This window comes from Olea europaea, unplaced genomic scaffold, assembly GCF_002742605.1.
Source record: "Olea europaea var. sylvestris unplaced genomic scaffold, O_europaea_v1 scaffold1040, whole genome shotgun sequence".
NCBI classification, from domain to species: domain Eukaryota; kingdom Viridiplantae; phylum Streptophyta; class Magnoliopsida; order Lamiales; family Oleaceae; genus Olea; species Olea europaea.
Genome location: NW_019227739.1, coordinates 179,879 through 204,220, shown reverse-complemented (window position 1 = coordinate 204,220; position 24,342 = coordinate 179,879). Strand labels below are relative to the sequence as shown.

Below are 24,342 nucleotides of genomic sequence, written 5' to 3'. Positions count from 1 at the left end.
CAGGATTCGAACCCTTCACGCGGCAGTCTCAAGCAAAGCTGGATTTCTCCACCCTCCCCTTTTACCACTTGAAGATGTGCCCTGGGGGCAATTCTTATTGTACATTAGCTTGTATATAAGAGTGTCCATGGCATTGGCCGATGTGCCTGTGAGCCCAAACTTGACAGGCGTCTTGACCAATGCCGAGGCGTTGGGTGTCCATTATGGACACCTTTATGTACAAGCTAATGTACATGTAAATCTTCCTAAATTGTTTTAGTATTGCTGTTTCAATTTGTTTTTATAGTTTTTCCGGTGCTTGTTTGACCTTTTTGACTAGCTTGTTTCCAAGCCTAACTGAGATTTCAAACGTGCTCAACGCCCCGCGCCCTGTTATTGGGCTGGATTTGACCCAGGCCAAATAGGTTAATTCTTGAGATTTATGCAATTCAACAATTTTCACTTGATTTTGATTTTTTTTTAGTTTCTTCTGCTTTTAATTATTGGAGAAAATGTGCGTGCCACTAAGAGCCAAGGGCAACATTACAAGGTTTGTTGGGGTTGCTCATATTTAATGATGCAAAAAATCAAAATTAGGTACGTAGAATGTACAACGATGGTCACATCAACTACATTCTTCTATATTGTATCTAATGATTATACTTCTTGTCATTAATTATCAACATCTTAAATACCAGTTCAAACATTTTAAAACTTACCCAAAAAGGAAAAAAAAAAAAAAAAGAAAAAAAAAATGAAGAAGTCGAATTAGAGTCAAATTGGGATATGTGATTTTCTATCATTTTCAAGAATACTTCTTTGCACTTACATTAAGCATATAGCTCGTCTTCCTAACCTAAAGAGTCAAAAATCTGATGTTGATTATTAAGCATATTGCTCTCGTCTTGTTACTTTGAATCGAAATTTTTTTTCGTTATCTTCTCTTACTCATTTGAGAGTTCTAGAGAAAGATCATTGCTAAATGCATTTGTGATCTTATAAACGGTAGACCAATCAAGCGAATCTCAAATAAGTTTATGCTTAACTATTTTTTTTTCTTAATTTCTTTTGCCCTCAACCTCTTCTTAGCCCTGTATTGATAAATTATTTTAAGATTAAGAAATTTCGAGAGGTTAGTTTATAATTTTTCCAAATACTTTCTATGAATTATGTTTTAATCCATGTCCAAATTTGAGCAATGACATTGCTTTAGTATTTGGGTTGTGTAGATATGTAACTCCTTTTGGAATTGATATGAACATCATAGGGACAATGCCAACACCCCTCAAATGGTCCAATAGATGGAGTAATTGCACGGGAATGTGTGTTTTTATTTGCACCAACCCCAACAAACTTTGTAGACTCTCATCATTTTCAAGCGAAGATTTTTTTTCCTGAATAAATTCGAAATAAGAAAAGAGGCATTACGACGTCGACTTGTTACTTAGACGCTCTGAGTAGTTATCGTTGTTGATAGTCAGTACAATATTAGGCACCAGAGAAGTTTCTTCTACATATTTTTTAGATTAATTTTCTAGTTGTCATGCCCCATAAAACATTAATATAGTTTTTGTTGCAAGAGTGTATCTTTAATTTGTCTCGAGTTACAATTCAATCGTTCGATATTTTCCAGTATTTACCTTCTACTCCCTAAAAATGATACTTATGTTTATTTATTTATATACATTAGGTATGTTGTCTCTTTCATTCAGCCATGTGAATTGCTTTTCATTACTACAAGGTGACACATCTCCATGCATATGTAATTATCATGTTCGTTTCGGGTTAAGAAGATGTTAAAATCCGTCCAATGCCCAGAAACTTCTTTGACATATAAGAATTCAAATATTTTAGCATCTCTTACCGTGGTTCATCTTGAACAAGATAAGTAATATACTCGTAGCTGTATATGTTATAAGTGATCAAATTATTAAAGTTTGACGATGTTGAAAAAGAGAATTTTTGCAACCACATTTTCTTGTAATGATATTTTAATGCTAGAATTTCAACTGTACTAGAAATACATTATTGGGCAAATATCTGAAAATTTTAAAGTTCAATTTATTTTCTGAAAAGTAAATGCAAATAAAAATAAAAGGGAAAATGATAAAAAGTAAATTAAAGTAGCTGCAGAAACCCATAAAATGGAAAACTCTGCTGAGACCTTAGGCAATTCATGGAAAAGTGGATGTGAAATGTCAAGAGGAATCTTGCATGTATATATAACAAATTAACAATTAATGTGATAGAAGAATTGTTACTGTCGACCAGTTTAGTTCATTTTATATTTTGGTATCATGGGCCTGGACCAGTGATCTCGTCTTTGGCTTAAAAAGCCCCACATGAATTGCATGATGTTTACGTTGAATACTCAAGTCATTTCATTCTAATTTCAGGAGAGGAGAAGATGAAAAATCGTAGAGACATTGACATGGTGAAAGTGAAACTCACCTTATATGATATGAAATTTAGATGAAGCGGCAAAAAGATAGGGCAAAAACTTACTTACGGATCATTTGCCTTTAATGCAAATAATGTGTTCGAGATAAGAATGGTATAAAGAGAATACCCATTATTAATTCGCGTAATCAATAACGATTTTAAAAGACGTATTGAAATTTACTTTCACTTGATAGAAAATTTGTATTTTTGTAAACTTTTTTTCTAGTTAAAGTTTGAGAAAATGACAAATCAAAGCATCCCTTTGAAGTTTGTACCAAAATTGCCAATTCTTGAAATAAAGAAAATGGTGGGGGGTTGGATGTTGAGAATTTCACAGAATTCAACTCTTTTTCTTTGCTTTTACTTTCTTCCTCTATTTTTACTTTGAAAATTTGTCATTTACCTTTTTTACTTTATATTCTCTTATCTATTTAGGTAGCAGAAGATATTATACTTATATTTCGAACCGAATAATTTTTTTTTTATTTTTTATTTTTAATTTTTGTTTAAAGTAGAATTTTTTGAAATGAATACGCGTATAAACTTGCAGCTTGTTTTAAAACTTTTATCAATTTTTTAACCGATCAAACTTCAATTTTAATCACATTTTATAGGACTCACAATTTCTATCAACTTTTCAATTACATAATTCATTAATTTTTATCAAAACCTGCTAAAATATTTTATCAAAAACTTCGTCAAACAACCTCTAGACATGAAAATAGGAAAAAAAAAGAAGAAAAAATAATGGTCTCTTTCACAATTAATAAGGGAGACCACGATCACGTTGGGGCTACAATTGGAGGGTTGACTTGCACATGCTGAAAGTGTAAGGTGAGAGGGATGTAAAGAGAATTGGCTTAACTTTGAAGGGGTAAAATTGTCTATAAATGAAATTAAAATTCAACAAAAATAGCACTAGAATACAGTTATAGTGATTTGTAAGCAAATATGAAACGTAGATGCAATGAAATGCGTGGAGAATGGAGAGAAAACCAAAGGCAACACGGCCAATTTTTCTGATCCTTCTGATATTCCATATGTGCAATTTTTACTACATATAACAGAATCTAGCAGACAAAGCAGCTAAATAACAAGAAAAAGCGCTCGAAGTTGTTGGCCTTGGCCCTATTGTTTCCACAGCAACGGTACTTGTTCTAGCAAGGGAACCGTCCCTCCAGCTTGCAAGATTTGCTGCTCCATCTGCATTTAACACGGGGAAGTTCAGAAGCAAGAAAAACATATTCGAAAAAATTCTTCATCAAAAGAAATAAGGGCCAGTAAGACCCGCTAAAACATGTACGGGTTATACACATACATGAATGATTCAATGTAAGAAAAATTTGACATTTTTTGTAGTCGAAATAACTCAATTCGTTTGGTAAGTCTTTTACTTCTTGTAGAAGAGCTTCTTGAGAAAACTCTCTAAAAGTTCTTCTAGCCAGACACGCTTCCAAAAAAATATCCAAAAATGTTCAAAAACAACTTTTGACCTTTCAAAATCTCCATCAAACATGCCCTAAATCTGCTTAAGGTAAAGTTGTTTATTGAAAAATATAAAGGAAACAGATAGATCAAGAAAATGGCCAAGAAAACAAATCTGTATTTACGTCTTTTCAGTTATATAAGAACTGGATTAGACAAAATAGGAACTCCTTCAATAGGCATGCAAATTGTTTGAGCCGCATGACTTTAGGGTGATAAGACAATTCCTCAACTTTTATCAGGATTCAAAGAAACAAAGATAGCTTCTATTTATTTTTTTTTTAAAGAAAGTAACTGAGACTTCTGTAACAGCTTAATCTTCATAAGCCTGTGAACGTCCATTATTTTCTCACAGAGATTAAAGTTGTGCATAGGCTAGAAGACTCCTTTTCTATGCATCATATTAATTTTGCATGCAAGAGGCTTCATTATGCTGTGATGATATTTGAACGAAATTTCAGTTTACTATTCGTTAAATTTGCTTATATATAAGTTCACCATAAAGTAATACTTACCCTTAACAAAGTTTCCAGCTTGTTCTTCACCAGATAGAATTCTTGTTTAACCAAGTTAAGATATCTCGAGCACCTGCACCAAAATTCTTTCGTTTAGCCAATACAAAATTCTCTAATACGAGGAAGTGACTTTTGACCACCGGTCGTATTGTTTCAGAAAAAACGTCAGTGATGTAACTATGTTATCAAAGAATATTTTACAAATATTATTCTTCCAACAGAGATCATGTCGAGCTAAGCTTAAAAAGGATCTCTAAGCTTAAATAAGTAAATTTTTTTGAATATATTGATTTTTTATTGGTTGGAAATCTGTAGACCAGCGATACAAGAGTTTGCTTCTAAATTAACTAACTTTCCGTAATTAAAAGAAAGGAAAATGTAACATACCCAAATTTGTTGGGAAAGAAAAAGTTACTCAAAACTAACTTTTTACTTGCTTCTAAGCTTAGCCAATCATGCTCAGCCTCTCATATTAGCCAAAAAAGTTCGAGATATAGCTAAAAAAGATATTGTATATCTCTCCATCAATGATTTGCAATTTGCTGACTACAACTAGTGACGATAGAGGTTATTAGGTTTACACGTCGTGACTACTTCCACACTGATCATCACAACCAATGTTTAGAAAGGCTCAATCAACAACAAACGAAATCATTCAATGCATATCCAAAGGTTTTGTTTTCATCCAGTCCCATGCACTGCCCCATTTTATTATTTTGAACAAAGTGAAATTTACCATCTTGATTCAGATTAAAAAGAGTTGATCCATAATGGACACTCGTGATCCAGCGCCTTCTAGAGGTTTTAGAAGCCGTGATTTAGAGCAAATGGGATTGATGCTTTTAGTATGGGCATTATTCTTCGTGATAGAACTAAAACAAAAAATCAAAAGAGGATGAAAGCTTTTCCTCAATAGCAAATGCACATGTTCCATTTTCATATGTAACTCAAATAGAACATACGATCATGTCCAAGTCCAAATTAAGTGGACAATGCAATCCAAAATCATACTAAAGAATGTGACATAATCTTTCAATATTTGACCAGCCGAGCCTTACAAATAGATTCTTTCATAATGCTTACTCCAAATAGCACTAAGACAAAAATCAATTAAATGAAAGTATGGAACATAGTCAACTCACCCGTCAAGATTCTTCTCCTCACAAAAGTTTCTTAAGGCAACACATGCATTCTTCACTCTTTGTGCACCTACACTGTGATGTCCAAATTACAGAAAAAAATTCACAATGAAGAATAACTCTGAATTTCTTGACCAGATCTGAATGTAACAATAGCTTTTCTTATTGGCTACTTCACATTAATTCATATGTAAATAATTAATGATGAGCAAATTAAACCACAAATATCAAAATTCAAGAATTTAGTTAACGAAACAGTGAAGAATGTAAAATAGTTAAGCAAAAATTACCAAAGCCAAGCTTATTTCTTTTACTAAATATGCAAAATCGAAAAAAATAAAATAAAAATTGATACCTGGAGCTGCTACCCTTGAACTGGTGGACATAGCCATCAACCTTCTTAAAATCTACAACCTGCTGTTGACTATATTGTTGAAATAAAAAAAGTAAAAAAACAAAACAACCATCAATAAAAGTGAAGGTCTTAAACACAAAATAAAAACCCAAAATAGAGAAATTGAAACTAACAGAGAAGAAGCCAAATCATTCAAAAGTTTTTCAGAATCTTCAAAGAAAATTGAAACCACTTCCCCCACAAATTCTGGGTTGCTGTCATCTTGTAATTTCTGCAGCTGAACATACTGATCATCTAAATATGCCTTTATAACACAAGAATAAGAAAACCCATGTAAAAAAAAACGTCAAATTGAACAAAATAAAAAAAGAGCACTTTAATTTTTTTCCAAGAAGATCTGTTTTCCATCATTTCTTGGGAAAAAAAGGGAAAAAAATATATTTAAAAAAAAAAGTAGTTACCTCACGAAACAGAGAAGTTATGAAGTCAACATATTGTCTCTGCAACTGTCCCACAACTTCCATTTACTTTTGCTTTCGCTCAGGCTGAAGTTGTTCAATTTTCTGGTGCACACAACCGCTCAGAAATAGGGTCTTTTTGTTTGTGTCTGTCCTAAACGTTAAGTTTCACCTTGCAGATCTCATATATGATATGCCCAAGTGAACGTACAATCATTTTAGGAAAGAAAGTTGAAACGGATTAGAATGGTATGTATTAATGATGAAATTAAAACCTAAAATCATTGACTAACCAGCGATTAGTGGAACTTTGGAGTGATTTGTTAAGATTTGGGCTCAACCTCGGAGTGGCCCGAGATCTTTTTAAATTGATCAATATTTCAGTATTTAATTGATGTGAAATTTTTATCGTTTAACACGTTCCTACAAAATGGTAGCTCGTTTGAACAGATCAATTTTGCAATCCATTGCTCATTAATTGAGATTTATAATCGGATCGAATCACTCGTTCAAACTTAATGGCTCTGATACTATGTTAAAATTTGGGGTCTATCTTAATAAGGTCAATCTTGTTAAGAGGAGTAACCCAAGATCTTTTTAAATTTGTCAATATTTCGATATTTAACCTATGTGAAATTTTTATCCTTTAACATGATTTAAGGATATTCGGAAAAATTGTGTGTTTGTTTGATAGGGATATTGTTAATTGATTTTTTGATCGTTAGAGAGATAAAGTGGGTCTTATTCGCGAAAGAAGAATTCAAAAATGACGATTGAAATAGTAAAATATCGATGAAAAAATTGATATAAAAATATTGCCTTAAAAGCGTGGCGATTACACACCCTGTAATTTCAAAAACAATATTTTATTACCATATTGGCCACACCACCTAATTTTTGCCTTTTTCTTTCTTACTTATTCGGGTGAAATTAGGGATGTAAACGAGCCGAGTCGAGCCGAACGACTCAGGCTCGTTCCGATTAAAATGACCAAGCTTTTTTGCGGACTCTTTTGCTCGGCCAGCAAAAAAAAAAAGGCTCGGCCCAAGATTTTGCTCGGGCTTTTTTCGGGCCGAGTCGGGCAGACTCGTTTTTTCCCCTTTTTTGTTCGTTGCCTTTAAAAGGTAGCAGTTTTGCCGCCAAAATTTATTTATTTTTGGAGCTCACGGGCCAGCTCGAACAAAGCCTGTGTCCCCGAAATGGGGCTAGGCTCGGGCCTACCGAGCCGGCTCAGGAAAACGAGCCCGATTGCCATCCATAGGCGAAATAGTATTTTCATAATGTTACACAAAATAAATTTAAGGATTTATGTTGGATATTTATAACTGGATCAAGCGTCCAATTGTTTTCTGAAGACTCGTACTCGTTGGTTTCACGTAGATCTTGATTTCGAGAGTTTAAACTTTGATCAAGTGCTTCAAAATTTGAAAATTTGAAGACGGGATGTGAAGTTAATCTTATAGAATATTTATTAGACTAGTTAATTGTTATACTCTTGTCGTATTGACCTTTGACTTGCCAAATAATACAAATAGTTAAAAATGTATTCCGTAAATGCAAAAATACTTTGTACCTGAGTGTTATGGCAAAGAGGGTTACGTAAAGCATGTAGACAAAGATTAATTTGTAACTACAAAAGATTTAACACCTGTTTGATGGTCATTATCTTGAAAAAAATTAAAATAATAATAATTTTTTGAATAGTAATTTTTCGAATATTGTGTAGTTAAAAAATAAGCAAAAGTTTTAATTTTATGTGCAAAATATTTTTTTATGTAAATGCATGATTGAAAATAAATATGAAATTTAAGAGGTTATGATTTAAAAGAAGACAAACAAGTGCTCAAAGTATTATATGAAACAACAAAATTAATTCATGCAGCTGACATCCAATTTTATTTAGTATAAGGCTTAAATCATTGTTAAATTTGTTATTCTACCATTTCTTCATGCCGGTCAAGAGCGTTTTATGGGCAAGGCAAGTATCATTCCATTAACAACAATTAGCCATTAGCTACAACATAATTAACAACAAATCCCAAAATGGAATTAATAGTTTAAATTTTTGTTTCATTACTTTTCATTTGTTTTTCCCTCTTTTTTTTTTTTTTAGCAGACGAGCTGTTCACAGTAAATCTGTACATACCACGAATTTAAGCCCAGGAAAACTTCCACCGAACATCTTCTTTCACGTCTCTTAACGATTTCTATATACAGAATATACATAAAGAGTTGCTGAGCACACACACCTCATAATTTGAGAATGAAATTCTTCAAGATGGTAGAACACAATTTGTACAATTTAATGCACAAGAAGCAATTAACCTGCAATTGAAAAAAAATTGCATGATACCAAAAAACAGTACAATAAAAGAGAAATGAGACATTTTATAATTCAATCTGTGGTTACCTTCTTCGGAGAATTCGAAAACACCACCAATCCATTCATCGTCTTCGGTTTTTTCCTTGTCGTTGGAATTACTGCTACTGCCTTCCTCCTGATTATTTTCAACGTCGATTGTTTGGTGGGGTTCGCGAATATCTGGCTTATTACAGTAGCCTTCCTTGAAGAACTGCCCAAAATCTACCGTTTTCTCCATTCCTGAAGGCATAAGAATGTCTTCAACTGAGTCAGTATTGTCAGCGTCCAATAATGGGGTCTCGTTCCCAGATGAGCACGACATACTCGCGGTTGTATTATTATCGACATTAAAATCTACTCTACCCTGTTCACGAGCTAAGGGCATGTCATTCCCAGATCTCTGGTCCATTATGGAAGTCTTGAGACTGGTACTCTGTTCTCTACCTACGTGTAATTCACTGGGAGAATTGCTAAAGTGCATTGGAGACTTATCAATGTTCATGTGCTCCAAATCAAGCAAATTCTCAATTCGCCTGGATGATCCTGATAAAAAAAGTCGAGAAGTGAGTTTGACATCAAAATATAACAGTTTTATACGTGAGATCTTTTATTTTAAGGAATGAGATTTCATAAAGGTAATTTCTTGCTGTTGATAAATCCAGTAAATTCACAAAGTATTCAGGATGCTCGATCCACCAAAAGAACTAGGGGAACTAACGCATTAATAGGAGACAAAGGACTAACCACCATCAGAGCTTTCAGTAGAACTAAATGATGGTGGCTCTGAATGACAAATGATACTCGCTTCATTTGTCTTCTCTCTAGGATCCGAAGACAGCACATTAGGATATCTTCCCTCAAAAGGCACTGATCTTGGATGAATAACTCGATTTTCTGAAAACAGTTGTAATATCGCAGCAATACCACTTCAATTGTCCTAAAACTTCTTTCAGGACCACCATATGATTGTCCGAAAACTTCTTTCAGGACCACCATATGACAAATTACGTGATATTTGAGTTAGCAAAATACATATAGAACCACCAACACCGCCAACCACATTTGAAAAAGTTTCCCATGCTAATCATATATATCAATCCTAAGTAGCGACTTCCATCAATGTAAGAAATTCAAATGACTTAATCCACTACTGGACAAGATCCAAAATAAATTTACCAGACAGGAACAGATTATGAACATCAAGACAACAAAAATTGACCAAAACAAGAAAACATTAAGACAGCAATCACCTGTTTATCCAGGGAGTTCTCAAGACAGGGAAATGATCAAATACTGGCAGCAAATCCTTTTGTCTTACTTCAACTTCATGTGAAGAAACCTTCTCAATTTCAAATTCCCCACCTGAATAACATTCCGCTCTCGAGGGTTCCATAACATAGAAATGTATCTAAGAATTCAAAGTTGATAACCATCAAAACAGCACATAATACAATGATACAAGTAATAATACTATTAGAAGTACCTCGGACATGTGTACCAAACAGAAGAAAATATATAAATACCTCAGTCTTTTGCCATACTGGTAAACTAGAGGAGTTTATTTTCACTTCAGCATTGGACAAGTACCAGTGTGATCTCTCAGGGGACGAAAAGGAATCACTCTGGACTAGTTTCTTTTCCTTAGCACTTTCCTTCTCCTGGAAAACCGTTTTTGAGTCATCATCTATCTCAGGATCATTCTGTCCATCAAAGCTGCTCCCAAAAACGCATTCCTCTCTTTCCAGATTATCCGATCTTCTACAAACGTCCCACCATTGAATAGGTTCAGCTTTGACCTTCAACTCTTCGTTTTGTGTTGGTGCTTGTGGACCTGACCAAGTTTCTGCTTTAAAATCAATTACTTCTATCCCCACAGATGACAGAAGTTCATGCTGAACCACAAAGCCTGATGGAGTGTAAACTAAGACGTGTTCCAAGGAACAAGCCCTTGATGGAACATTCGCAAAACTACTTGACTTGGAACTGTGGAAAATGACAGCAAGAGCTCCAGATGGCACGCATATCTTCCCTGCCATCGAAGAAGCAGCATTGCTTACTGAATTAAGCAAACCTGAGTCACTGCTTTTTATCCGGCTCACCACAGAGAGGGTGCAAGGAGGTGGAGGCGAAGAACATTTCTCATTTACAGCGAAAGATGAAGTAGGCCACCACGGTGGAGATGAAAATGGATACAAGGTACCTTGGATATGAGAATGTAGAGCTTGAATCCCAGCATCTCCACCAAAGGGGGATAGAACAAAAATATGGCAAGTCCCTTTTGATGAAACAATAGCAATCCACTGGCTGTCATGACTAAAACAAATGTCTTGGATGACCTGTTGTGTAAAAATAAAAAGGGAGGTAGCAAATTACATGAAAATGAGGGACCCCTTGGGAAGAAGATGATACTAACAATAAATAAACCTAGAGAAATGGATGTATTCATACAGCTGTAGTTATTCCACGATGCAGCTTGTAGAGATGTACATATGAAGTGTTCCAGTCATGGCAGCCTGATTCACTGCGCGTTTGAGAAGGCATGATCCTGAAAATATTTATGTTGTTTCCATGTACTGAAGCAGTGACCAAAAGGGTCCCACTTGGATCAAAACACAAAGCAGATATTGGACTCGTATGAGCTCTAAACTGGGATATAACTTCTAGCGAAACAACATCCTTGACAACAACCTGCAATTTACAAATGCGACAAGGTAAAACGATAATAACAATAGTAACTCTCTCGCGTGAGTGAAAATGCAGAAAATTTTAAGTTAGAGCATGGTTAAAGGGAGAATTTACACATAAAATACTTAAAACCCATTTTCTGGCCAACCCATTTGTTCAATTAACTGAAAGGGAATACTTATTGTATCACAGCATTAAACTCACCACTCCAGCATCTTCTGGTTCAGAAGTTAATAGCTTCCCACCTTTCCAGCCAGGAGAACTAGAACCATCAGGAAGCAGCTCTGGGTAGTACTTGGATAATTTTTTGTAGCCCATGTCCCCCAGGGTGAGTATTCCCGTTGCCAGTTGCTTGCTGGACTCCAATGCATAACGAGCCATCAAACTGCTGCCCGGAGATGTTGATGGACTCACACTCGATGCCAGTTTTTTTGGACTCAACCTACCTGTGTTCAATATAATAGGGCGACTAGGAGGATATGCCAACCACCTTGATCCCATGGCCATTGGACCATAGCCTGTGCCAATCACAACTGTTCCTTGCTCTCCGAATCGGGGAACAGGATAGGTGAGAACAGTAAATTTCTTCTCAAGAGTGATAGTATCAATGCAGTATATCTGTTCAACGAAATGTAAACCAGTTATTGATAAAATCATAGTCCTGTAAAGCATTGTACTTGGATCAATTTTTTATCATCAGAATAATGTGCACTTCAGTAAATAATCAAGTTGCTTTTAGAGCTAGAAGAAAATAATTCAGACCATTGTGAGATTGAAAGTCAAGGACCCAAAAACCCACAACATGCAGAAACCACAGGGACAAATACAGGAAGAATGCAGAGCAAGGAAAAAGAGTGGGCACATGTAATTTAACAATTGGCGTATTTCTACTTATGACCCTGCTGATTTATTGGCTGTTGTGACAAATTTAGGAAAATATATAGATAATTCACATCTCACTTCTAATTTTACACTTTGAAGACAGCTTACCCTCTACTCTTGTAACTATTATTTAATTGAAAAAATGAAGGAAACCAAAACCTTACCTGTTCTTCAAGACCCACAGCTACAATTCGAGGACTGCATCTGACCATAAAGACAGCAGATTTAAAATTGATAACTTTCACATATACATTTGATCGAAGGGAGTAAAATCTAACAGCTGTAGGAGGGTCGACAGAGTTCCCAGATTGAGACTCAGCAGAACCATATCTACCACACCCATAGCTATAGTTCTGAACCGGGCTCGGTCTGTCATCCTCATCGCCCCCAACCACCACCATCAAGGGATATGATGATCTGTACTTTTCAGCACCATCACATTTAGCAGGAAGAGGAAGCATCTGTAAGAATGTAACTGGACCGTCACGTTTGGAAACCAATTCACTTAGACTTGATGCCTCTTCAACATCAAAAACCTGAAAACCATTCTGATAACCAAGTAAGAGAACGCGTCTGAAGACAGCTGGACCAAGCTCCAATTTGTCAAAGCCAACCCATAATACCTGTTCAGTAAATGGAATCAGGTCTTGTAAACATCACCATAAAAACTAATATTAAAATGTCAATCAGACAAGAAAGATTGACTCTGAAGGAAAATATAGTTACCAAATGAAGCATGTTTAAAACTTTGACAATGTATACATTCATAAGCAAGAATGAAAATTCAGAAACAAAGAAAAGGAGTTCTTTTTATTGATAGTAGCCACAAGTAGACAGGAAATACCTAAAAAGAAAAATTCCTATTACCAATGATAAAATCATTGAGAGCCCTTGACTCCAGCTATTTTCATCCTGAACTCAAAGATAATAACTAAGAGTAGGCTGCTCATTATTTCCATGGTACATAAGATAAAAAATAAAAGGAAGGAGGCTTTTGGTAATATGGTAACACAAACAGAATGAAGGTAAATGCATATGTAACCCACAAAATCTTGCAGTTGTCAGCCTGTTCCCCGACTAAATCAATGGAATATAGTTGCAATTTTAGCCGTATCTGAGTCATCCAACCTAGCTAAAAGTAGTGTAGTAGTTTCCATTAACAAAAAAATGCAGAATAATATATAAATAAGGTTATTTCAGAATCTGCTAAAGAGTGATATACTTGCAGTATTCATGTGGTATAGATCACATGATATCCACTGAGAACAACCGTACATACAATTGAATCACAGGTTGGGATGATGTCTAGCAACTTTCTATCGAAACACATTAAAACCTAGTAAGTGTTATACAAGCCGAAGAAGAGAAACAAGAAGGAATTCCACTGCAATCAGAACAATAATCATGGAGAGCACTAAAATAATAACACTAAGGGTACCAAATGACAGAATTAGCTAGAAATATAAGCTCTCTGGATTGCTATTCTCTTATAAAACAAGTCTCTTAAATCTTAACAAATTCACACGTACAACTCTAAAAAAATCCCCTATATTTGTGTGTAACGGTATGCAGTGCATAAAAATAACTGCAAGGGTAAAATCCTTTTCTGAATCATCTCAACTCTGCTAGTCTGCTACTTTTACGTTGAGCAAGATAAGGTTTTGCCTTTACACATTAATTTATGATAAACTAATTGGTTTCTGAGTTTTTTTTTTGGTGAAATAATAAGTTCACATAAACAAAGCTTAAATTTAGTTTATAACATAATTCTTCAAATTAAATAATAATAATAAAAAACTAATCAGATAATTTTCCAGAATCAAACTTCTCAATGTCAATCTATAACATCCAAAGCCTAGAGAAATGCATAAGAAATGACGATGAAAGTAAAAAAGGCAAATCAAATAAAAAAAAAAAAAAAACTGAAAAACCGGCGAGATTTACGGAAAACTAAATACACAACAAACAAAAGACCTGCTCTTTGCGATCGTCGGACGAAGAAGAAATGGAAGCGGCTACTGTGGCACCGGCTGAGCGCACGGCGGTGCTCGCATTCGTCGACACTGTCTTAATACAAGACGATATGATTCTCAAAGAATTAGGTAGCAATTTGCTGTTCTTGCCCTTGCTTTTCTTCATTTTTATTTTTTTTCTTATTTTTTTTATTACTTCCCTTATATTTTTCTCTCTCAACCGTTCCCAACCACCACCGACTCAGCGGAAACCTCCAAATCTACTCCACCGCTTCGGTGTTCTGCTTCAACTAACCAGGCTTCTGCCACAGTGGCCGACGAATCAGCCGCGTCGTGTTCGATCATCCGATTTTCGATCGCCGGAGGAATGACAACGCCGTCACAAAAACACGCAAGATTTACCGATTTTCAGATTTCAATTTCCGTGTGCGGTTTTGGCGTTTGACTACAAGCAAAATGCCTTTCTTTACTGTTTCTGAAATCGGAGACCATTTATATTCCCACGCGATCCCTCTTTGTGGTTCTGTTTACGCAGAAGGCAAAATCAGAAAATCTATAAGAAAATCAAAATGTATTTTTTTTTATTTCTTTACATCTTTTTATCTGTCTATCTTTAAAATAAATAATAATCAAAAAACAAAAATAAAAAGGATATCAAAAATAAATAAATAAAAGTTTTATTTATTTTAGTATTTCTTATTATTTAGTGGGAGTTCTCAATTAAGATTGTGGTGAATTTTTATAATCAATAAGAATTTAAGCGTCCTCAATTGAAAATTTTAATTTAGGTGTTTCTATTTGAAATGTTAATGAGATTCAATAAAACCCCTTAAAATTTAGGCATTTCTACTTTTTTGGGAAAACCGGTTTTCGGGTATCTAGGCATGGTTTATGCCATGATCAGCATAGGCGTCCTCAATTACGTTGGATTTATAAAGATTTCATTAATATAAAGAATTCAAAAGATTTGAAAGAATTTTGAAGCTTAAAAATACATACAGCTAAGTATTTTGAAATTTTACTATATTTAATGAGATTCTTATGAAATTTATAAAGATCTATTCAAATCCACGAAATTCATTAGAATTTATAATCTTATAAAAAATTCATCAAAATTTTAATTGAGTACACCATGTTAGTATGATTGAATTTCTCATTTCTATGTCCTAATTTTGTTTAAAATTTTAAATATACATCGAAAGATGAGCTTCATCCTATGTCTTTTAATTTTCATCCATTCGATATCATGATATTATCTAAATGGATATCAAGAGTTGAGCATTATCAAGTGTTTTTTTCATTTTTAAAAAGCTTTATTTCATCATATATATGTATTCCAAATTGTGTATCACGTGAATGTGTCCATGTTTACGGCTAAATCTTCTAAATTTGAGCGAATCGAATCAAGTACGTTTTACTCAATCGTCTCAAACCATTCCTAAAACACACAAATGTGTCCTTATAACTTCACACATTATCAATAAAATATCAATCAAGAGTTTTTATTTATTTTTTAATATGTGAAGAAAATAATAGCTAATGTCATCATTTAAGTTTAGAACTCAATTACTCTAAATACGTAAGTAGCTGTAGGATATCACAACTATAGCTTTTGAAGAAAGGAGAAATAGCTTATTTAGGTATTTGGATAGCTATATTCCCTTGTAAAATGGGGAAGGCCTAATTGAAGTCTCCATCAATGTTATTATTTGTACAACGTAGCTATCATCAAAGCTTTCCTGCGAGGATTTAATTTTTAAAAATGTTTAACAAAAATGGCCAAAAGAAAATAAAAGAAAAAAGAGATGTATTGTTGAAGATAAGAGAGAGAAACGCAAGAATATTTGATTAAGTCATGTAAAACGAGTGCAAACTCCAGGTTTAGTTGTTGACATTGAATTTGAAATATTGAATATACTACCACCGATACACCAGAGGAAGGTGAGGATAATGTCAAATCATCAATTTCAAATTATTATTGAGGCTTTTGGTATGTTGGCAAGAAGAATTTAGACACAGTACTTTTTAAAATCTTGTCGAGATTGTCTAATCCTAAAGTAACGAAAATAAGTCAAAAAAAAAACCCCGACAAGCCCCCTTCAAAGTTTATGTTGGCTAGTCAGATTAATTATGTACAACATAGGATCACTTGTCTATAATAATTGCACCAGATATGCGACAAATTTCAGTCTGGACTTAACCAGAAAAAAGCAAAAAATATGTCTATCCTTTCCTCAGCAAAAAAATTTTAATATTCACAATCGCGTATTTGATTACTTAATACTGAACAACCTCAATAAATCTAGACTCGACTACATAAATCCTTTTTCACTACTTAATTCAGTTCATTGTTGTAATATAACTTTACAATTTTCTTAATCTCGCCCTTTCGGTCTTGAGTTGTACATTGCTTTCTTTGCTTGATAATATGTGAACCTGCAAATGGCGCTTTCTTCAAACAAATAACTCCTGGCAGCAGGCGGGCTGCACGAGCCATATACAAGCAAATGATAGGAAACTCTGGCTCTAATAATCAGACTTCCCGGGCCATCTGTGATCGCAGANCAAGCCCCCTTCAAAGTTTATGTTGGCTAGTCAGATTAATTATGTACAACATAGGATCACTTGTCTATAATAATTGCACCAGAAATGCGACAAATTTCAGTCTGGACTTAACCAGAAAAAAGCAAAAAATATGTCTATCCTTTCCTCAGCAAAAAAATTTCAATATTCACAATCGCGTATTTGATTACTTAATACAGAACAACCTCAATAAATCTAGACTCGACTACATAAATCCTTTTTCACCACTTCATTCAGTTCATTGTTGTAATATAACTTTACAATTTTCTTAATCTCGCCCTTTCGGTCTTGAGCTGTACATTGCTTTCTTTGCCTGATAATATGTGAACCTGCAAATGGCGCTTTCTTCAAACAAAAAACTCCCGGCAGCAGGTGGGCTGCACGAGCCATATACAAGCAAATGATAGGAAACTCTGGCTCTAATAATCAGACTTCCCGGGCCATCTGTGATCGCAGACTAAAACTGCGATTTGAGCTGTGTTCTTCTGCACTAAAAAGCTCTTTATAATACTTCTTCCAACTGGACAGCTTTCTACATTTTTTTACCAAGTCTAGGCTACCACAGCTTCCTCTTAGAAGCAGCAGAACCTGCACAATCAATACAGTTTTTGACGCTCAACGATGCAAAAGTATAATGAGACCGAACTACATTGTAATGTCCTTAATTAGGTCATGGATTTTCAAAAATAAAAAAATTTTAAAAAAAATCGTGTTATGGAGTGTAAATTACAAGAAAATTAAACATCGTGTGAAAGTTCTTCTCATACTAGTAATATTCATAGAGACACTAGTTGTATGTTTAGTATTTTGGACTGGACAGTACCTCACGGGATTAAGGAAGAAAATAAGTTAATCCCTTCAAATCTAAGGGAAATTTCTTTGGTTGTAAAATTCACATAAAAAGATAAGCCATGTTAATAAGTACACGTGCCTGACTCATTTGAGGACGTCGAACAGAAGACTGCTGAACACACAGAGAAGCAACCAATATCATGAGATTCATCTGTACCGAGTTGTAGTCATCGGCAAGAGAGGGATCGACGAGCTCTTTAATTTTGTTCTTCTTTAACAGTGGTTTTGCCTACCATAAACCAAAAAGCAATGCCAAATTTTGAAATGTCGCTCATTAGTCCCAATCATATATAGCAACTCGAGTGGGACAGGAGGAAAGAGTCATCATACCCACATAACAAGGCTTTGCTGTGAATAATCCAGTGCTCGACGACCAGTAATAAGTTCCAACAGCAGCACCCCAAAGGCAAAAACGTCAGTTTTTTCATTTACTATACCGTGCATTAAGAACTCTGGAGCAAGATATCTGCAGAGAGGTAGCAGAGAAATCTTATAAGAGATTAGAAGTAGAATTTTGTATGATTATAGACGGAAAATTGAGCAATGACGATATTCTACAAACCCGAATGTGCCTTCGAATTTTAATAGGGTGAGGTGAGTCCATTGCTCTGGCAGCCATTTTGCAAGTCCAAAATCACAAATCTGAATTGAAAGTAACTTTTAGGACTAAGCACCCAAAACCTTATAAAATATAAAATTCTTTGGGCTTTTTCATCGACATCAAAAGAGAGGAAAAATAAAAACGTTGTATCAGCTCATTAAAATTTTGATGATACCTGAGGTTCATAGTCTTCCGTAAGCAATATATTTGCGGCCTTGATATCTCTATGGATAATTCTCCTTTGACAACCTTCGTGAAGATACAGTAAGCCCTTAGCTGTTCCCAAGGCAACCTTATACCGGATATCCCATTCCAGCTTCTTTGAATCTGTATAAATCATCAATAATGTGTCAATGAGTATAAACAGAAACAATAAATTTGAGAAAATGATCACGTGCACTAACTGTGAAGTAAAGAAGCCAAACTTCCGACTGGAGACAGCTCGAGGACAAGGTACATTCCACCTTCAACTCCATAGCCAATCAATTTAGCAGTATTGGGATGGTTAACATGAGCCATTATCCCGAGTTCAGATAAAAAATCCCCGATTCTCTCTTCCATGGGTCCTCTTGTCAACCGTTTAATTGCAAATAGCTGGCCTCCTTCCAAACAGCCCCTGTATACTTCGGCATAACCGCCTTTCCCAATCAAATAACCTAGATACAGCAGCAATTCACACTTAGTAATCAATGATGGAGATATTGACACAAAATTGAAATTCAAAATATATTACTAACCTTGGCAAAAGAAGTTGGTTGCAGTTTGAAGTTCGGAGAAACTAAAGTTCTTCCAGTGAGGCTTGAAATAGTTTAGATTGGAATTGATAAGGGGATTAGACAAGCCACATGCGTACTCTCTCATGCTGCTGCTAAATTTCTTGGATAGTTTGAAGGCATTGAGAGGATGCAAGTTGGCGAATTGTCCTTTCGACTCATATCTAAATAGTTGAATAAATGCAGCCCATAAAGAAGCAGGTTTTCGATCTTCTTGGGCTTCGATTTCAGACGTGCTTGCTTTCGAAGACACTGTTTCAGAGTCCTCACTTCTAAAAAAGTCCTCCAGAACCGTATCAGGGGAATGAATATTTGGTTTCTCTTTATCCATACTCAAAGAACACGAATCTGCCAAAAATCAACCACAAAATATTTGTTATTAATTTTTTTTAATTGCCTATTCTTTCGATTGATGACGAAAAACGAGAATTCTAGGTTCAATTCTCCACCTTAACAACCAATCTTGAGCAAATTTATGGCAATTAGTGCTAACAAACAAGAAGAAGACTTCAGAAGAAACAGACTCATAAAAAGAAAGCACGTAAATGCGAATTCTCTTGTGCTCCTCAAATCAACATGCTTAAATACTGCCAGAGATTAAACTCAATCCCTTATTACATGAGCAATAATAAACCCTCAATGAAAATAAAAAATAAATAAACTAAACATACAATATTTACATTCGATTCAACTTAAATGTAGGAGCTACGTCAAACCAGGACAGCAAGTTTTGCCAACAATAAAAAGGAACAGCACAACGTTTTCTTCACGAATCCTACACCCATAAAACCGAAACCTCGTAGAATCTTTTCTAAAGCAACTCAGTAAGAATATTAAAAGATTCTAGACATAGTCCAACAATACATCAAACACATAACAGACGTACCATAAAACAGAAGCCGACAGTTCTCAGAGATGTTCCAAGACAAAAAAAAAAAGGGCTGCAGAAACAAAAAGAAAAACAGAGGTGAACAAGACAGGGCGAGCAGGACAAAGAATACAGTGAAAGACAGGGATTTTATGTTTAGTTTTGTTTAACCTTGTACACCTTCTTCGGACCAGAAATTGTTCGTTTGAGGCTATTAAGGAAGGAAACTGGTAATTATGAAAGGTTATTCTTCGAAGATAAGGTGCTGGATTTTACTCCACCAACCCACCAAAATTCTGTCGAAAATATCAAAGGAAAATTGAAAGAGAAGATCAAAGTTATTATAATTTTCGTCTTCTTATCTCCGGAACTCAGGCATTGCGTATTACAGAATGACTCGCTGTAGCATCAAGGATAGTTATTTACAATTTACCCCTACATTTAAATCAGTTATTTTTTTATTTTTTTTTATATATAAGTAAAATTAATTATTTACTTTTATAAATTGGGTTAATTTCAAAAAGGGTCACTGAACTTTCCAAAAAATTACAAAACGGTTGCTGAAGTATAAAACTTTCAGTAACGCATTTAAGTTTAAAAACTTTCACAAATGATCACTAAAGTTACCAAAATGATTCTACTTCAAACTTAAGGACCAAAACATGTGACCAAAGAATATTGAGGACCTCAGGTGCAAATTTTCGAACAAAAAAACCCCAAGCCCAGAGATGTTGGATTCCAAAATTTGTTATATCAAAGCTGTAATTTCTACAATTGAACAGTTACCTAGTGCCTTTTGAACCTAAATGTCAGTTCTCCCAAGTTGATTTGTATGTTGGGTCGCATTGGAGCCTCCAATTGATGGATGAAATTCATTTTCTCGTGAGTGGATTTGGTGCGGATAATCCATAAATTGGCTCAGTTTGATGATTAATTGGTGCAATTTATTCATGAACCAACGTACTACCAACCTAAATTGAAGATATTAAGGGCGAATTTGATGATTGGGATGATGTAGAAAGCTCAGTTGAATGTGGACTAATCGAGGTGCCTTGCGTATGAATCGTCCAACCTATTCATTCACTTTGTGCCCAAATTGGTGATGACTCATGGCTGGAATAGGTGCATCATGAAGAGAGGATGTTAGGACCGGTGATCCGCGATCATGGGAACCACCATCATCTCTAGAAAATGAGTTTGTCGGCTGCGAGTTCGCTGTTTCAAAAAAATGCTCTATATTTTGATTTTCTTGATTGTTTGTTGTTATATAAACATGGTTAGACGCGTCTAAATGAGCTTGAGCGATCTGTGAGGTGTTATTAACATGGGCATCAATGGAGTTGGATGAATTTGGAAGAAAGCGGTGGCAATTTTAGATGATTGGGAAATTCATTTTGGTCGAAAATTTGCACCTGAGGTCCTCAATATTCTTTGGTCACGTGTTTTGATCCTTAAATTTGAAGTAGAATCATTTTGGTAACTTCAGTGACCATTTGTGAAAGTTTTTAAACTTAAGTGACCATTAGTGTAACCGCCCGAAAGTTCAATGACCGTTTTGTAATTTTTTGGTAAGTTCAATGACCATTTCTGAAATTAATCCTTTATAAATTATTAACAAAAGATGAAAAAAAAAAGTTAAAAACAATAAGTAGCTTATCAAAAAATTAGAGCTTGCTTGGGAGGGATTAAAATTTGATTTTAATTTAAATCAAAGTCAAATAAATAATATTAACCACGTTTTTCATGGATTCCACAACTTTTCAATAACACATTTTAAAAAATTCTATCACAATCTATAAAAAAAAATCCAATTTTAATACCTACCAAATATTCACTAAGGGGGTGTATTCAATTAAAACTTTTGAAGATTTTGGTGAATTTTTTTCAAGTGATGACTTTTGTGGATTTCGTGGATCTTCTTTTATAAATTTTTACGGAATTAGTGGAAGTCTTTTGTAGACTTCTATGGACTTTTATTTTAAAATTTTTATAAATTTTTGTAGAATTCGCAAGACTTTTGAAAACTTTCATTTGAAATAGAATTCATGTGAATCTAGTACAATGGTGTGAAATTTTCATAAATAAGATATTAGTTCCCACAATTCACCTTCTTCCCACATAATAAAAATTTTGAAAAAATAAAAATTTAAGATCTTAATTAAAGAAATAATATATATATATATATGTGTGTGTGTGTGTGTGTGTGTGATTCAATATTATTAGTATAGTATACTTTTAAAAATAAATAAAAATCAATATATTTAAATTTAATTAAAAAATTTTCATATTAAATTTTATAATTTAATAATAAAATAGATATTTTTCACAAAAAAATGAATAAAAAAAGCGAAAAAAAACTACAAGAATCAAAGTTTAATTTTTTCATAGAAAATAGTGATAAATAATAAGAGAGAGAAAGAAAGATAAATAGAAATAAATATAATCAATAGAAAAAAATAAATTTTAATCATACATGTCTATAGAAATTTAAAGGAAAAAAGATCGAAAATTTTGTTTTTTAAAGTCACCCTAAATCTCGTGATTAATGAGAGACAAATTTTAAAATTTTATATGAGTACTTTTTGCCTAAAAGTTAATACTCCAGAGACTTTTATAAAAGTCTCTAAAAATCATTAAAATTTGAATACTCCAAAATTTATAGAGACTTTTAAAAAGTTTTAATTGAATACATCGTAACTTTTAGAGGTTTTTAAAAGTCTATGAAAGTTTCAATTGAATACACTGTACTTTTTAGAGACTTCTTAAAAGTTTATAAAAGTTTCAGTTGAATACACCGTAATTTTTAGAGATTCTAAAAAAGTCTCAATTGAATACTTCTAAACTTTTTAAATCTCAAAAAGTCAAAAGTCTCAATTGAATACACCCCTTTATTAAATTAAAATTAAGTGTGAAGGTGGATGTAGTTGACCTTGATTAAAATGGAGAATATGGTAACAGAAAATCAAGAGTTTAACAAAGTTACAGTTTTTTAATGAAATTTAAATATCGAATCAAATAAAGTATTCTTTTTTAAAATTCAATTAATGTAATTGATCATCAGAATAAATAAATAAATAAATAGTTTCGGTAATAATAATTATAAAAAAAATTTGATCATCAAAATAAAATAAATAATCGATAAAGAATTGTGGTTGTCCCACTGATACAATTTATCGAACTTTAATAATTAAAATAGAGGTAGCTGATGCCGTAAGGAAAAATTCTGTCTCCCAATGGGTTTTAATCACTCAATCATTGCAACCCATTTCCTACTCAATATTAGTTTTGTACACGAAACCTATCATAAAAACTTGATTAGGGTTATAAACTTCTAAACACATTGATGCATTCTTAGATGAGTGAGTTTACGTTTATTTCGTCTCTAATAATGCTGACAATCTCTTCTCTCACTTTATTGCATTGGCTCTGGACAAACAGACGCCAACCTTATTGAGTTTATAGCGAATTAAGTCAAATATAATTTACGTAACACAATACTTATTAAACTAAGAATCGTAAGAAGATTGATTATATTATTCGATATACTTTTAAACGAGTTCGGTTGGACAAATACTTGAAATGTAAGCTAATGACATCTTTAATCATGCTTACAACTAACAAAGAGAGTTTCGTGCAGTTATCTTTTCTAATTTCGCAGAGTTGTATGATTGCTTCTTTCGTGCATCTTAAGACTAAAAGGGTTGGTGGCATGTTAAATGAGTAAATTTGAGGTAAAATGTCATTCTGTCCAACTTGTAATATATATATATATATATATAATAGGAGTAGACTACTATTATAGACGGAAAAAGCTATTATATCAGATTGATTCCTCCAGAATTTGTACAGATTACTCACAATGGAATGGGTCCCACCCAATTAAAAAATAGCACAAATAATACCACACCTACTTACCTGTCAATGATTCTGGTAGTGTAGCATCTCTCTTTTAGACATACTTCTAAGAGAATAGACTATTATTGTACGGACATGTTGTATTGAAACCCGAAATTACATATCTCAATAGAAAATTTAGGTGAAATGGAACTTTAATTGACACATAACCAAACAGAAAATGTAGGTGACACGTCTCTTTAATTGAAGACACACTTTAATAAAGATAACTATTATTGTAGATACGCCTTGAAACAATGAATTATATATGCAAATAGAAATCTCATATCCAAATAAAAACTTGGGTGAAACAGAATTGTGATGCCCCAACCAGTAGCAGAGATTGTAAGTCAGTAAAATTACGTTATGGTCCAATTATAATCGGTAACAAATCGGTGTATTTTATAATTACGTATTGCGTCAATTCTTGGTCATTGAGATTCATGTCAATTTGGTCTCCCATCGAAACTCAAGAATTTATAATGCATCCCTCGGG

At 33.8% G+C, this 24,342-nt stretch overlaps 3 protein-coding genes across 8 annotated transcripts; all 3 read right to left on the bottom strand.

The window, feature by feature from the left end:
• Positions 1 to 3,405: 3,405 nt before the first annotated feature.
• On the bottom strand, positions 3,406 to 6,643 carry LOC111372877 (histidine-containing phosphotransfer protein 1-like). Of its 2 annotated transcripts, none has more exons than XM_022995298.1 (6): positions 6,377 to 6,643; positions 6,089 to 6,192; positions 5,916 to 5,984; positions 5,564 to 5,635; positions 4,422 to 4,494; positions 3,406 to 3,624 (listed from the first exon to the last, which is right to left on the bottom strand). In XM_022995298.1, the coding sequence occupies exons 1-6, from the start codon at positions 6,437 to 6,439 to the stop codon at positions 3,550 to 3,552; spliced, it is 456 nt and encodes a 151-aa protein (XP_022851066.1). In that variant the 5' UTR covers positions 6,440 to 6,643; the 3' UTR covers positions 3,406 to 3,549. The 2 variants fall into 2 exon arrangements, with proteins under 2 accessions (XP_022851066.1, XP_022851065.1); XM_022995297.1 differs by having other exon boundaries at positions 6,089 to 6,219; positions 6,377 to 6,641.
• Positions 6,644 to 8,398: 1,755 nt separating this feature from the next.
• LOC111372876 (autophagy-related protein 18g) lies at positions 8,399 to 14,817 on the bottom strand. The gene is made up of 9 exons (XM_022995296.1): positions 14,277 to 14,817; positions 12,467 to 12,925; positions 11,625 to 12,038; positions 11,184 to 11,423; positions 10,259 to 11,071; positions 9,986 to 10,143; positions 9,480 to 9,607; positions 8,784 to 9,278; positions 8,399 to 8,698 (listed from the first exon to the last, which is right to left on the bottom strand). The coding sequence occupies exons 1-9, from the start codon at positions 14,439 to 14,441 to the stop codon at positions 8,694 to 8,696; spliced, it is 2,877 nt and encodes a 958-aa protein (XP_022851064.1). The 5' UTR covers positions 14,442 to 14,817; the 3' UTR covers positions 8,399 to 8,693.
• Positions 14,818 to 16,495: 1,678 nt separating this feature from the next.
• LOC111372875 (receptor-like cytosolic serine/threonine-protein kinase RBK2) lies at positions 16,496 to 20,347 on the bottom strand. Of its 5 annotated transcripts, none has more exons than XM_022995291.1 (9): positions 19,971 to 20,347; positions 19,049 to 19,432; positions 18,716 to 18,967; positions 18,487 to 18,638; positions 18,273 to 18,352; positions 18,041 to 18,176; positions 17,790 to 17,939; positions 17,303 to 17,446; positions 16,496 to 16,826 (listed from the first exon to the last, which is right to left on the bottom strand). In XM_022995291.1, the coding sequence occupies exons 2-9, from the start codon at positions 19,413 to 19,415 to the stop codon at positions 16,809 to 16,811; spliced, it is 1,299 nt and encodes a 432-aa protein (XP_022851059.1). In that variant the 5' UTR covers positions 19,416 to 19,432; positions 19,971 to 20,347; the 3' UTR covers positions 16,496 to 16,808. The 5 variants fall into 5 exon arrangements, with proteins under 5 accessions (XP_022851059.1, XP_022851061.1, XP_022851060.1 ...); XM_022995293.1 differs by lacking the exon at positions 16,496 to 16,826 and adding an exon at positions 19,765 to 19,859 and having other exon boundaries at positions 16,880 to 17,446; XM_022995292.1 differs by lacking the exon at positions 16,496 to 16,826 and having other exon boundaries at positions 16,880 to 17,446; positions 19,971 to 20,025; positions 20,124 to 20,347.
• Between the last annotated feature and the right edge of the window lie 3,995 nt (positions 20,348 to 24,342).